This window comes from Oryctolagus cuniculus, chromosome 1 (assembly GCF_964237555.1).
Source record: "Oryctolagus cuniculus chromosome 1, mOryCun1.1, whole genome shotgun sequence".
Lineage (NCBI taxonomy): Eukaryota > Metazoa > Chordata > Mammalia > Lagomorpha > Leporidae > Oryctolagus > Oryctolagus cuniculus.
The window spans coordinates 61,226,215-61,240,915 of NC_091432.1; the positions used below are offsets into that span (position 1 = coordinate 61,226,215).

The 14,701-nt window shown below is 42.1% G+C and overlaps 1 protein-coding gene across 10 annotated transcripts in view; it reads right to left on the minus strand.

Moving 5' to 3' along the window:
- Nucleotides 1-6,067: 6,067 nt before the first annotated feature.
- TRIM6 (tripartite motif containing 6) overlaps nt 6,068-14,701 on the minus strand; it is a 92,806-nt gene continuing 84,172 nt past the window's right edge. For 4 of the 10 annotated variants that reach the window (XM_051848997.2, XM_051848950.2, XM_051849143.2 and 1 more), the window contains 4 exons: nt 9,113-9,135; nt 7,750-7,850; nt 7,465-7,491; nt 6,068-7,247 (listed from right to left, as the gene is read on the minus strand). In XM_051848997.2, coding sequence (XP_051704957.2) covers nt 6,682-7,247; nt 7,465-7,491; nt 7,750-7,850; nt 9,113-9,135 — 717 coding nt within the window. In that variant the 3' untranslated portion in view covers nt 6,068-6,681. 10 annotated transcript variants of the gene reach the window in all.

The following is a 14,701-nucleotide window of genomic DNA, read 5'->3' on the forward strand; positions in this document are numbered from 1 at the left end:
GAGCTTCTTCCAGGTCTCCACGCAGGTGCAGGGGCCCAAGAACTTGGATCATCTTGTACTGCTTTCCCAGGTCATAGTGTGAGAAGTCAGATGGTTAATAGGTAGTCAGGGGATTACTATGGAATTTGGGGTGTAAAATATTTGCTCTGTCCTCAAAACCTTATCTTTAGCAAGGACAGGCCACACTCCTTCCTTCTGAATCTCCAAATTTACCATGAGACTAGCAAGGGAGCTCACAGCTTATTGTAAAAACAAGTTACCTATCCCACCCTTAGGACAGACAGGATGGAGAACTGTAAATGATATCTTTTGATGGTTTTTGACCCTACCTTGCACTGATTGTCAAGTTTTTTTTTTTTTTCCTTTGAGGTTGTACTTAAAAAACACACTACCACCGGTCCTTTTGGGCTTATTCCTGTCTCGGAAACCCCCTCTGGCTGGAAGCCTTTGACTCTAATAAATACTTTTAAACCTCTTGGCTGTCCGCTTAGAAATTCTTCTGTGGGAGACAAAGAACCAAGGTAGCAATAATTTCTCCTGTAACAATGCAGTTTCCCATAAGAATAGCAGAGAGCTAGATTGGAATTGGAGCAGCAGGGTCTCGAACTGGCACCCACATGGGATGCTGGCACTGCAGGCTGTGGCTTCATCCACTACGCCATAGCACCAGCCCCTCAAAACTGAAGTTTCATGAGGTCAGGTGAAGATCTTTTCCCTTTTGTTCCTTATTGTCTCAGAATATATTAGAAAGTGATCTTGGACCTGCGCCGCGGCTTGCTAGGCTAATCTTCTGCCTGTGGTGCCGACACTCCAGGTTCTAGTCCCGGTTGGGGTGCTGGATTCTGTCCCAGTTGCTCCTCTTCCGGTCCAGCTCTCTGCTGTGGCCCGGGAGTGCAGTGGAAGATGGCCCAGGTCCTTGAGCCCTGCACCCGCATGGGAGACCAGGAGGAAGCACCTGGCTCCTGGCTTTCCGCCGGCCAGCCGGCCGTAGCAGCCACTTGGGGGGGTGAACCAACGGAGAAAGGAAGACTTTTCTCTCTGTCTCTCTCTCTCACTGTCTAACTTTGCCTATCCAAAAAAAAAAGAAGAAATTGATCTTTATAAGGGGTGTTAAAGATGAAGACAGGAAACAGTTAATTGAATTTTTTTTTTTTTTTTTTGAGGGAGGGTACTAGCCAGCAACAAAGTGCCTATGTGGACAGAGAGACAGGTCTTGCAAAGACAAACCAGAGAGATTGATAGAGGGAGGATGAGGATAAAGTTCTGGGATTGTAACAATGTGAAGGATGAAGGCCCAGAACCTTGAGTTAGCAAGCCAAAGATAATTGGGGATGGCAACATCTAGGACCAGAAACTTACCAAATGGGACCGAATAGGAGTTAAAAAAGCAGGATGAGGTCACAGAGGGATGAACACTTTTCTTAAAGGGCCCTGCACAAATTTCCAGAGGGTATAAAACCCCCTGATTTCTTCCTTTCAACTGTTTTTTTCTGTTGAAGAGGTCCCTTCCAGCTGCCTTTCCCAGGGGTCTTCTGTGTATTCCTTCCTTTTTTTTTTTTTTTTTTAAGATTTACTTATTTATTTGGAAGTCAGAGTTACACAGAAAGAGGAGAAGCAGAGAGAAAGAGAGAGAGAGAAAGAGAGGTCTTCCATCTGCTGGTTCATTCCCCAATTGGCCACAAATGGGCAGTGCTGCACCTACCTGAAGCCAGGAGCCAGGAGCTTCCTCCTGGGCTTCCTCCTGGTCTTCCCATATGGGTGCAGGGGCCCAAGGACTTGGGCCATCTTCTACTGCTTTCCCAGGCCATAGCAGAGAGCTGGAACGGAAGTGGAGCAGCCAGGACTGGAACTGGCACCCATATGGATGCTGGTGCTGCAGGCAGCAGCTTTACCTGCTATGCCACAGCGTGGGCCCCTGTGTGTTCCTTTCAATAAGGTCTTTCTGATTTACAAGGTCTCTCTTGCTGTGCCACTTGGCTGTGAGTGCTGTCTCTGTTCACTTCAATAAAACTTGGCTTTATCCTTTGCTTACCCCTCTGTGTCCATGTGTTCATTCTTCATCCAGCATGAGACAATAAATCTGAACAGTTAGAGCTCAGTGTGCCTGCACCAATAATTAGATATATAGATACATAGCTACAAGTTTAGTTTTAATTAAACTGAACATCTTGCTGATACCATGTTTCTGTTCTGTTCTGTAATGTGAACACAGTTGCTGTATCATAGAGGCAATTCAGTTGTTCTTCTGGTACTAATAATTAAACAGATGTTTCTCTAAAGAAAATATACACTAACTGGTCAACAGGCACATGAAAGAATGCTCAATACCACTAATCATCAGGGAAACCAGAAACCATCTCACTGCAGTTGAATTGAATATTATCAAAAAGACAAAACAAACACATTTTTGTAAAGATGTGGAGAATATGCAACCCTTGCACACTGTTAGTGGCAATGTAAATTAGTACAGTTATTGTTTAAAAACACCATAAAATACCACAAAAATCTAAAAATGGAACTACCATATGACCCAAAAATCACACTGCTGGGTATATATCTAAGGGAAATTATATACATCTGTCAAAAAAAATCTGCACTCCCATGTTTATTGCAGCAGTATTCATAATTGCCAAGAAATGAAGGCTGGCATTGTGGCGTAATGGTTAAGCTGCAGCCTGTGATCCTGGCATCTCCTATGGGCACCAGTTCAAGTCCCAGCTGCTCTACTTTGGATCCAGATCCCTGCTCACGGCCTGGCAAAGGCAATGGAAGAAGGCTCTAGTTTTTGGGCCCCCTGCCTCCCATGTAGAAGACCTGATTGAAGTTCCTGGCTTCAGGCTAGCCCAGCACTGGCTGTTGAGGCCATATAGGGAGTGAATGAGTACATGGAAGTTCTCTCTCTCTCTTCCCCTCTGTCTGTCTTTCAAGATTTTATTTATATGATGTATGAAAGATAATTATCTTTCAAGATAAATAAATACATCTTTTTAAAAAATAGCTAAAAAATGGAAGAATTCTACATGTCCATCAACTGATGCATGGATAAAGAAAATGTGGTACTTATACAATGGAATACTACTCAGCCATAAAAAGGAATGAAATCCTGTCATTTGCAACAATTTGAAGGGAACTGGAATTCCTGGTGACTAAAATACGCCAAGCAGTCAAGCAAATATCACATGATCACACTCATATGTGGAATCTTTAAAAAAGACCTCTAGTCTTTACTAGAGGCTGGTGAGGGAAAAAGGTAGGGAGGGAGAGGGAAGGGTTGAATGACTGATAGCATGTTATAGCTAGGTAGGATTAAGAAGTTCTGTGGTACTGACGGATTAATTTTAAAATAAAGATCTTCCATATCCTTGTTTGTGCTGCTGTGCTGTTTTTCTTGTGGGCTTGGCTTGCCTACTGAGAAAAACACATTTTGTTTTAATTTGAGATATGAAGCAAGGAGACGTGTGTTCCCAGTGTCCCTAGCCAGTTCCTGGGAGAATGGATAATCTATCTACTCCCACAAGGACTTTTGGAATTATGCCACCTTCGTTCAGAACAACTTTAAAGGCCCTTGGGAAGGAGGGACTGGAATCTGGCTTGCAGAGAGAACACTCCACCCAGGACCTCCCCATCAAGACCCCGAAGAAGCTGTTTGGGATTCCCATTATGACACTTCAGGCATTGGAGTTTTTCCCTTGACTGATGATGTTCTAGTCTTCATGGTTTCTTTCTTTCCCTTTCTCTTTAATTGTAAATAAATTTCTGACTATTCTATCTCTGTCCAGAACGCTTTGTTACCCATGGTTCAGCCCTGGTAAATTGTGAGATCACATCTAAGGTAGCTTTTTAACGCCACATGTATCCCATAAATATGTACATTTTTATGTTTCTATGAATTGTTTTTAAATTAAAAAATAAAATGAAATTGCAAAGGTTAAACAAAATAGACAAAATAGAGAAAGGATAGTTTTGTCAACAAATGCTGTCAGGAATACTGAAATACATGCTCCCTGTAGTATTATTAACAATAGCCAGGGTATGGAAATCACCTAAATATCTTTAAATGAATGCATGGATAAAGAAAATATAGTACATATAGTTTCATATGTATTGTGAAAAAAAGGGGAGGGATTACAAGGAAAAGGGGAAACTTGAGGACAGCATCTCTCTCTTAATGAAGAATTCACAAACTATCCTACCAAACTATACACTTTATGTGAAATATATTATATGTCAATGATCTGACAATAAAGATATTAAGAAAGCCTGTAATAAAAAAAGTCAGCTTTAGCAAGCACTCATTTGTTGGAAAATATTAGGAAAACATACCCTAAGCTTACAACTCGCGGTGTCATGCACTTCTCACTTATAAGGCTTGTACTATGGGGTGGAATAAACACAGCCCCAGAAAAAACTGGGATCTTGAATCCTCTGTAATGAGAAAATTTCTTGGGGTTCCAGGTACTTATTAAGTGTCCCCTATTCACAGACTACTCTGTCTCCACCCAAATCTGAATTGTCCTTTTCTCAGCAACAGGAATTATGTGCAAAAATATTGAATTCCATCTGTGAACTAAGGATTTTAAAAAGCTAGTTGCCTTCCCCCAGTTTTTAACCTTTCTGTGGCTTGATGCTGAAAACAATGTTTTAGGTTATGGCAGTACTAAGACGAAAGAAAGTATGTTCCATGAATCCCAAATGAAATGGTGCCACTCATCCACAAGTTACACTCACACTGGATTTTTTTTTACATGAGTAATAAGTGTTTTAGTATTTGATTGATTGTATGCATGTTCTTCAATTTTCATTTTCAATAGTTCATTTTGTCACACTAAAAATGTCAAGGTCAAAATGGCCTCTGTCCAGGACTCTGAGGAAAAGATCAGAGCTGCAAATTTAACCTAATAATTGTCCCAAAGGGAAACGGTTTGGGTAACCATCTCCAAGTCTCACAAAGGTCCAGAGAGTACTTTGGCCTTTGTCACCTGGATACTTCTTCCGATTCTTGTTAAGATTTAGCCGGGTGAAAGGGACCTGGACTAACCCCTTTGGCCTAGAACACTGCATGGGAAAGTAAGTGAGGAGACTGTTACTCGGGCCAACCTCTGATATCTTACCTCCACCATCCTCAGGGCCCCAGGTTGCCTTCTCATAGTTTTTCCAAAGTTCAGATCAGGATGAAGAATGTGCATCTGGCCTCTGGACTCCCACAGATCTGACCTCCCAAATGAAATTACCCTAGAACAAATCAGTATTGGGCACCTACTGTAATCTGCACTTTTTCCTCTCACCAGAAGCTAGAGCTGAGCCCTGAGCATGACTCAATATTTTCTTAAACCACAAGCACCCAACAAGACTAAAGGCAGAGACGAGACCAGGCAGAATCACGTTCTGGGGCCATGATTCCTTCCTGTGATCTTCAAAATTCCATGCTTCCAGATAGGTTGAGATCCTTTCTCTGCCATCCCCTTCTTCCATAACAATGCCTCAGGCAACTGGGGGGAAGGGTTCTTGTGGAGAAAATCTATGGACCCTGAAGCCCCCTCTGCATCCTGGGGCCAAAGGCTGTTACAGAAGGGTTCCCCAAGGGACACAAATTCCACAATAGGCTCTAAAACAAAGAGATACTTTACTTTTCTAACAAAGTCTTCAAATTCCAGTGTCTATTTTGTACTCAACCACAGCTCAATTCCAACAAGTCACATTAAAAGTGCTCAAGAGCCTCTGGCTCCCAGCTACCAGACTGAACAAGGAACACTATAGGAGCTTATTCATTAGCTGCTTGTGTATTTGAGCATTAAGAACAGGGGTGTGGAGAAGATGAAAGACATCATCCTCTTCCAAAGTATTTTTGATTCTTCATATTTTCTGTTTGCATCTTCCTCACACTCAGAGAAAGATCTGTATTGGATAGAATATTTTCCTCTTCTCCCCTACTTTTTTAAAACTTCACTTCATTTGGAAAATAATGTTTTATTTTTCATTGCTAGCTCTAAATTTTTAAGATAAAAGTTGAAGGCTGTTCAAGACTTACATAATATCTTCCTTTAATCTGAATTTAAAGCCACCAGAATTAACAGTGAAGGGGATTGTTTTTAATACTCAGAATTATACATTTACACAAAAACACATCAATCTCTTTGCTCATTATGGCATTTTATAAAACCTGACAAAGATATTACAGGAATGTAAAGTTATAGACAAATGTGTTTTCAAAGGCACGGATGAAAACAAAACCTAAGCAATGTGTTAGCAAAAACAAATCAAGTGTTGCATAAACGAATAGTAAGAGTCTGTTTAAGGAATTTGTGGTAGATAAAACAATTGAAATAAACCAATGTACTTGGCTACAACAGAATAAACATGGCATTAATTATCTGAATAACAGAAAAAGAATCTGTAGAATTTAGTTTTTCATTAAGTACAAGACCTCATAGCAAATTAACAGAAGAGCATTTCCTAAATTTGATCTCATTACATCAACTAAAAATCTGCACCAAATTCTTTATGCTGAACCCTCCCTTTACCCCTCCCAAGATCTGTAATTAATCAAAGATGTTCATGATCACCACTGTGTGTCACATGCTTGCATTGAATAAAGACAATACTGAAGCAGAGTAAATCACGTGTGGAGGAATCCCAGGGTGAAGAGCACTACTTAGAGACAGGTGGGAAGAACAAACAGGATTAAGAGTTTGGGCGCCGCAAGGTCATTGGGACTACACAGTTGCAAGGATTAAAATATGGACAAACGTTGGTGGGAAAGTAGTATTTAGAGAAGGTATAGATGGGGAAACCATGGTTCGTGACATTATAAAATGAGACAGTGCCAGCCTCATAGTCTAAGAAAACCCCGATACGGCGAGGGGGCACTGTGATGGAGAGGAGCAGGGAGGGAGACGAATCTTCGTAGGCTCTGTATTCACGCTTATGCTGTAACCCAATCACCCAGTATCCATTCTGAGGTTGGTATCTGGAGTAGGTGTGGTGCTGGCTCATGGCTGGGTGGAAAGAGCATGCAGGTTCCACTGAGTGACTGCACACCCCCAGGATCCAGGCAGTCTTCTTGGTCACATCCACCTCCCAGTAATATTTTCCTGAGGAGAAGTGCTGGGAGCCCAGGACACTACAGTCATACTGTTCTTCCAGACACGAAGGCCCAGACAGTGTGCTGCCCACAAACCTCATCTGTCTCCTGTTTTTAGACAGGATGAGATTTAAATTAGCTGTGTGAGGATCCAGGGTCACGTCCACTGCAGAAAAGGTACAAGGGCAGTAGATGAGAATGGGTATGTAAGTGTTGTGACACTGAGAAGGGTGGACGCTGGGCAGGGTTGGGAGGATCTAGGGCTATGTGATGGGGGTCAGGGCATCACCAACTCAGACCTGAGAGTCTGTGTGGGCACGGCTGGAGGGAGTGTGTGACAGGGGATCAGACGCGTCAGCTCAGAGGCCGTGGCTTCTACTTACCCCAGTAGCTCTGGACATCTGTCAGCTCTGCAATGATAAAAAGTCAGGAATGTTGAACAGAACCAGCAGCCTCAGGCCTGATGTCTCTGCCCCAACCAGGCAAACAGGAGTGGTGGTGGGGAGTTTCATTCCCCTTTAAATAGTAATCACATCTCTAGCACACTCTGTCTCTCCCTCTGGGACCTTCTCCATCGCCACTACTATCAAATACCAACACCCCCTCTCCTGTCTTTTTCTTACCACAGCAGAAATTCCCCATCGAAACCCTTTTCCTGGAATCCTCACCTCTAAACACTCGCAGCATCTTTTTCAGATTTGGGGCTCGAAACATACTTCTCAGCTTGGTGGGGAGAGCTTGGGGCTTCCTCAGGGTGCAGAACTCACTCCTGGAGAGGACAGGTCTGGTGAGTCCCCACACAGCTGACCACGCAAGGGTTCCTCCAATACCTGTCTCTCTCACTGTCAGGCCTATGGGTGAACCTCAGCTCTCAGTCCTGAGGAAAGTTGACATCATTCTGCAAAGAGTCATGGCACTAAAGCTAAAAGACCTAGACTAGAAATTATAGTTTCTCATGCCTTGTATAAACTTCAGTAAGATCGAACTCTTGAAAGACTCATTTTGTGTTTCATTTTGCTGTTGTTGTTTTCCTAAGATCTAGTAACTCTCCATTCTTTCTCTATGTCCTAGCTATAATATCAAATAAAGTAAAATAATTGCTGGGAAATACTTTGCTACCCTTAAAAAAAAGACATAAAATGTGCCTTATTAGAGGGTCTACTGGGAGGCACTGCAGTTGGCTATGTCGACAGAACACCAGGAATCCGCAGTGGAGGCTTTGAAGATCAAGTGAAAAAACAGCTTCTTTTCTTCTTGGGATCATAGTCTCAGGCCCTAGGTTCAGCCAGAAGCCCAGGGAAAAGACATTTAGAGCAGCATTTAGGATTCTGTTGCAGGAACATTATGCCAGCCAGAAAGAGGAGACGTCCTTATTTGCAAACTCAGAGTGAAGACCTCAGAAGGAACAAAGGGCTCCCTGTTAAACGTATCTGTGAGGACCTTTAAACACCATGGTACTAGATGAGATTCTAGGCCATGTGGTGAAGAATGTCTGTCCACGGCCAAAATACTCTTCTCGAGATCTCAAGTCTACATTTTTACTGGAATTGGGACAAATGGAAATCTGAGGAGGTAACATGGCCTAGACCATTCCAAAGCTATGGGAAGACGGGAAATTTAAGGCAGATGTTGCAAGAGCAAATGCTTGGATCTCGGGAAACGTGGCTTTCAGGAAACTCCCTCTGATAAAATGTATGGGCAAAGAAAACCCTGTAGTTATAAATGATACTCAGGGATGAAAGCACATGCAGTGGTTTGTGGCAAAGGAGTAGCATGACGGTACTGGCTGAGTCACCCTCACGACAGCTCTTTATTCTTAATGCTAGTACATTCCCAAGTCTATGACTTTCCCCACCCAAATTCTCCTACCATGAAAGTCAGTCCATTCACTTTATTTTGGGAACCTAAAATGTTCGTAGCCTGAGCAATTTAAAACACACAATCTCGAACCTTCCTTGCTCTGTGAAAACTCTATGGGTACAGGAATCTTTTGTCAATCAAAGAGATTATTTCATATTCTGCCATACATACCTTTTCGTGACATCACTCACATCCTAGGGATGAAAAAGACAAGTTAAGTCAAGGAGTAACAGGTCATGATCTTATACATGCTTCATATCCCATCTCTGTCACCCCATGATACAACAGGAATAAAGTTAGTGCCAATGTGAAGACCAAAACACAGAGCTTAAAGACTGAGGGAAGACTGTCCCTACAAACACCATGAAGACATCAGGAAATATTTCAATCAATGTATGAGTTCCTTTATTTTCACAACAGTATGTATGAGTGTGTTTGTGTGTGTATGTGTGTATGTGTGTATGTTATGCATGGTGCAGCATCCACTATTTATCAGACATTGTACCGGGTCTTAGAGGCTCTCAGATGATAAAGCCTTAATTTTCATCATTCCATTCTGACTGCTGAAGATACAGCTCAAAGGCCTTAATTATGGTTGCTTTCAGGCATCATCTCCTCTAACACCTTACCCTGACCTTGCTGACTTCATCCAGTCCCTTGATTTCAACACACACATTTTCTCAAATCTATATCTATTAGTCTTCTGTCCTTTACAATTCAGATTAATGTATACCCCCACAAATGAGATTCAGTGCCTCCAGATCCAAGATTGAGCTCTCTGAGACGCAAACTCAGGGTGCTGAAAGGAAAACTTCTCATTCCTATGACCATTTTGTTTCTTGACTTTCATGCTCCTGAATGATACTAACATCCATGTAGTCATGTGTACATCCATGTACACAAAATATTATAGTGGAATAGGGATTAGGATGGTGAAGTAGGGAGGGAGCTTACAGCTCTTGTCTAGGGAAGATAGTTTTAAAAAAGTGAAGAGAGTGTAGTCTCAGGGAGGAGTTAGGGAGAAAACACCAGAGGAAACAGCACGCAAATTAGAGGGACACAGCAGACCTACATGGAGGGTGTGGATGTGCACAACTCAGGACCCCAGCAGCTGAGAGCCTCCACACCAGCTTTGGAGAGAGGTGAGACCAGACTGTAGCAACCCAAACCACTGGTGATAAAGCTGCAGGAAGAGGTGGGAAAGAATCAGATTTGGAACCCTGTGGCGGATAGTGGACCTACCGAAAAAAAAAGGGGAAAAAAAAAGGGAGGGGGCACATTTCACTCTCCCTGATCATCCTGCAATGGCATGCTGTAGCAGGCCAATACAGAGTGGGCGCCATTTCGTACATATATAACAGCTGCGCCAACCTCTATCCACGCCCAGCAACCAGCTGAGCAGACTCCTGAGTCTTGTGGGGAGAACTGATGGGGGGCTGGGTGCTTGTGACTGTGGGAGGCTTATGTGCCAGGACTGTGAAAACACTGAGATTGCAGGGCTTTGAAAACACTGAGGCTGTGTGGAAAGGCTCAGGGTGTGGCTGGGACTTTGGGCAGTCACTGTGGGAGGCTGCATATTCCCAGGGTAACCTGGTTTCCTGGTGAGGGACACTGCTGGGGAATCTGCTTACACCGAGGACTGCACAGATCCTTTGTGTGGTCCTTGTGGAAGATGAATATTATACCCACTGGGGCTAGCACAGGCAATGGTCTTCTTTGAGGAGAGGAAATGATTTGAGTCTATGCCAATAGAAGAAAAACCTCCCCTCTAATTAAAAAAAAGAAGAGGGGATGTATCATGCCCAACCTGAGTGTCACCTTAACACTCCCTTCACCTGGAGCACTGGACAGAGCTCCCTGGCCACACACACCACAGGCCTATAGGTATTCCCTGAAAGCAGACAATCCACTAAGCCATACACAGTCCAAAGATAAAAGCTACCACAGCAAAAAAAAAAAGAAAAAAAAAAAAGAAAAAACCAATGAGTATCTCCACAAATTCTGAATAATAAATGCACCAATTCAATAAACAAGAATAGGGGCTGGTGCTGTGGCATAGTAGGCTAAGCTTCTGCCTGTGGCACCGGTATCCTAAAGGGGCGCCAGTTCATGTCCCAGCTGCTCCTCTTCTGATTCAGCTCTCTGTTGTAGCGTGAGAAAGCAGTGGAAGATGGCCCAAGTCCTTGGGCCCCTGCACCTGCGTGGGAGACTTGGAAGAAGCTCCTGGCTCCTGGCTTTGGATCAGTCCAGCTTCAGAGTATATCAAGTTGATAAGCTTCTGTACTGCAAAAGAAACACTCAGGAAAGTGAAGAGGCAACCGACAAAATGGGAGAAATGATTTGCAAACTATGCAACTAGGATTAATACTCAGAATATATAAAGAGATCAAGAAACTCAAAAACAACAAAACAAACAACCCAGTGAAGAAGGCAAAAGACTTAAATAGACATTTTTCAAAAGCAGAAGTCCAAATGGCCAAAAGACACATGAAAAAATGCTCAGGATGCTAGCTATCAGGGACATGCAAATCGAAACTACAATGAGGTTTCACCTCACCCTGGTCTTTCATACACAAATCAACAAACAACAAATGCTGGCAAGGATGTGGGGAAAAAGGTACCCTAATCTACTGTTGGTGGGAATGTAAACTGGTAAAGCCACTATGGAAGACAGTATGGAGATACCTCAGAAATCTGAATATAGACCTACCATATGACCCAGTCATCCCACTCCTGGAAATTTACCAAAGGGAAATGAAGTCAGCATGTGAAAGTGTTATCTGCACCACATTTATTTCAGCTCAATTCACAATAGCTAAGTTGAAATCAATGCAAATGCCCATCACCTGAAGACTGGATAAAGAAATTATGGGATATTTACTCTATGAAATACTACATAGCAGTAAAAAAAATGAAATCTGGTCATTTAAAAAAAGATGGATGAATCTGGAAAACATCATACTTAGTGAAATAAGCCAGTCCCAAAGGGACAACTATGTTTTGCCTGACCTGTGATAACTAACAGAGCACCTAAAAGGCAATCTTAGAAGTGAAATTGACACTTTGAGAGATAACGACTGTTGAGGAACAATTTTTTTTATACTTTGTTGAACTCTTTAATTAACATAGAGTTAAACATATGTGTATGAAGTCAACTGAAAATAAATCTCAGTAAAAAATAAAAGTGAGAATAAGAGAGGGAGGAAGAAGAGGGGCTGGGAGTATGGGTGGGAGGGTGGGCGCAGTGGGAAGAATCACCATGTTCCTAAAGTTTTAATTATGAAATGTATGAAGTTTGTAATTGTAAAGCTGTATAGTTCTGCATACATTCCTATAGACTTACTTCTAAGGGCACAATTTAAAAACTTGCCATGGGGCCCCAAATCCCCTTAACCTGGGTAGTAAAAATTACCATCTTATGTGTTAAAGTGATCGTACGGATAAGATTAAGGGTCTGGTAATGATAATAGATAGAATTAAAAAGGAGAGAATGCTGCAACATAGGAAGCAGTCCACATAGCTGACTCATAGAGTGCAACTGCTTTAAGTAGCACTCTGACCTCAGAATCTGCTTTTAAGGCATTCTAGTCTGGCTGAAAAGTCCATGAGAGCATTTCCAGCACAGAAAGCCAAAATATTGTGGCAAAAAAACATACTAGATGAAGGATCTCGGTGGGTGAGACCCCATTGCAAAGACGTGGTCATCAGAGGAGGTACTTTTCTCTGAAGAGAGGAGAGAACTTCCATTTGCTTATGGCCTTGTCTAAATACTGACAGAGTTTGTGGATTTAAAAGGCTTCCATAACCTAGGCAGCTCATGTCAAGAGCCTCTGGTGATCACTGATTTTATGCATAAGAGTGTTAATTGTTAAATGAACAACAAGAGTCACTGTGCACTAACTTCCCATGCATGACCTCTGTCCTCAAAGAGTTGTATTATAACTATATCTAAGTTCTCCCAAAAGATGTATTATCCTTGGTGCTTCATTAAAGTTAATTAAGTTTTAATAAAGTTAATTAAGAAAAAAAGAAGTGAAATGCACTTCAAGATGCAATGACTTTGAACAGCCCATGTCTCAACTGCTGAGGAACAGCTTTTTTGTTGTTTTGTATTTTTTTTTTTTTTACCATGCAAATTGTTGAACTCTTTACTTAGTATAGAGTTGGTCTTCTGTGTATAAAGTTAATTGAAAATGATCTTAGTGGAGAATGGGACTGGGAATGGGAGAAGGAGGAGGAGGAGGGTTGGGAGAGTGGGTGGGAAGGCTGATATGGTGTGAAGAAGCACTAGATTCTTAAAGCTGTACTTATGAAATGCATTAAGTCTGTATTCCTCAAAGAAAACGCTTCTTTGGGGGGGAATTAATTAAAAACCCACAAAATATGAATGTGAAAACTATATATATATATATCAAATTCATCATATATATATATACTTTCATGTATATAAATATATATAGTTTCATCGTATATATAGATTTATCTTCACATCCCATCTTTAACCAAGGCAGTCCATTTCATACCCTTCTTTTATTTTCAATTTTTTTCCATACCCTTCTTTTAGCCTCTTTCTATTCACCTTTACCAACCACTGCCTATCTTTTTTTTTTTTTTTTTTGAGATTTATTGTTATTTATTGGAAAGTCAGAGTTACACAGAGAGAGAAGGGGAGAAAGAGAGAGGGAGAGAGTTCTTCCATCCGCTGGTTCACTCTCCAACTGGCTGCAACAGCTGGAGCTGCACCGATTCGAAGCCAGGAGCCAGGAGCTTCTTTCAGGTCTCCCACACGGGTACAGGAGCCCAAGGATTTGGGCCATCCTCCACTGCTTTCCCAGACCATAGCTGAGAGCTAAATTGGAAGTGGAGCAGCCGGGACCCGAATCGGCACCCATATGGGATGCCGGCACTGCAGGCGGTGGCTTTACCTGCTACACCACAGCGCTAGCCCCTGCCTATCTTATTTTAATAGAACTTCCCAAATGCCTACTATTTATTCTAACTGCTGCTCTTTATACCTCAGTGACCAATAAAAATAAAAAGGTCAACAGTTTACACATATACACACAGGAATAACAATTTTTGTTCAATGGGGCTATTTTTGGTTTTATTTCACAGAAATACAACTGGAACTGACTTGAACACAGAAAGCCTAAGAGATACTGGTGTGTCAATTTAGACCAAATACCCAGAATTTTATCATTTTTTAGAAAATATATATTTATATATTTATTTGAAAGGAAGTGTTATGGAAGGGGAGTATGGGGAGACAGAGAGAATGAGATCTTCTGTCTACTGATTCACTCCCCAAATGGTCACAATGGCTGGGGCTGGACAAGGCCAAAGCCAGGAACCAGGAGCTTCATCTGTGTCTCCCACATGGGAGCAGGGGCCCACATACTTGGGCCATCTTTCACTGCTTTCCCAGGCACGTCAACAGGTAGCTAGATCAGAAGTAAAGCAGCCAGTACTCAAACCAGTGCCTATAAGGGATGGCAGCCTAACCTGCTATACCACAATACTGGCCCCAGATTTTATTATCTTCAATCACGGCTGCACTGAGAAACTCAGTGATCAAGTCAGTGTGCCACTTCATGGCTATTGTTCTTATGTTGGTTTGGTTGTCTATGTTCACATTTTGAAGCTTATACATTGGCTATCGAATTGTATTGGTCAACAATGTCAAACAGATATGGAGCAGAAAGAATTCCAGAACCTTGACTGTTGGATAATACTGGAGTTCAAATGTTCATTGGACGGTCA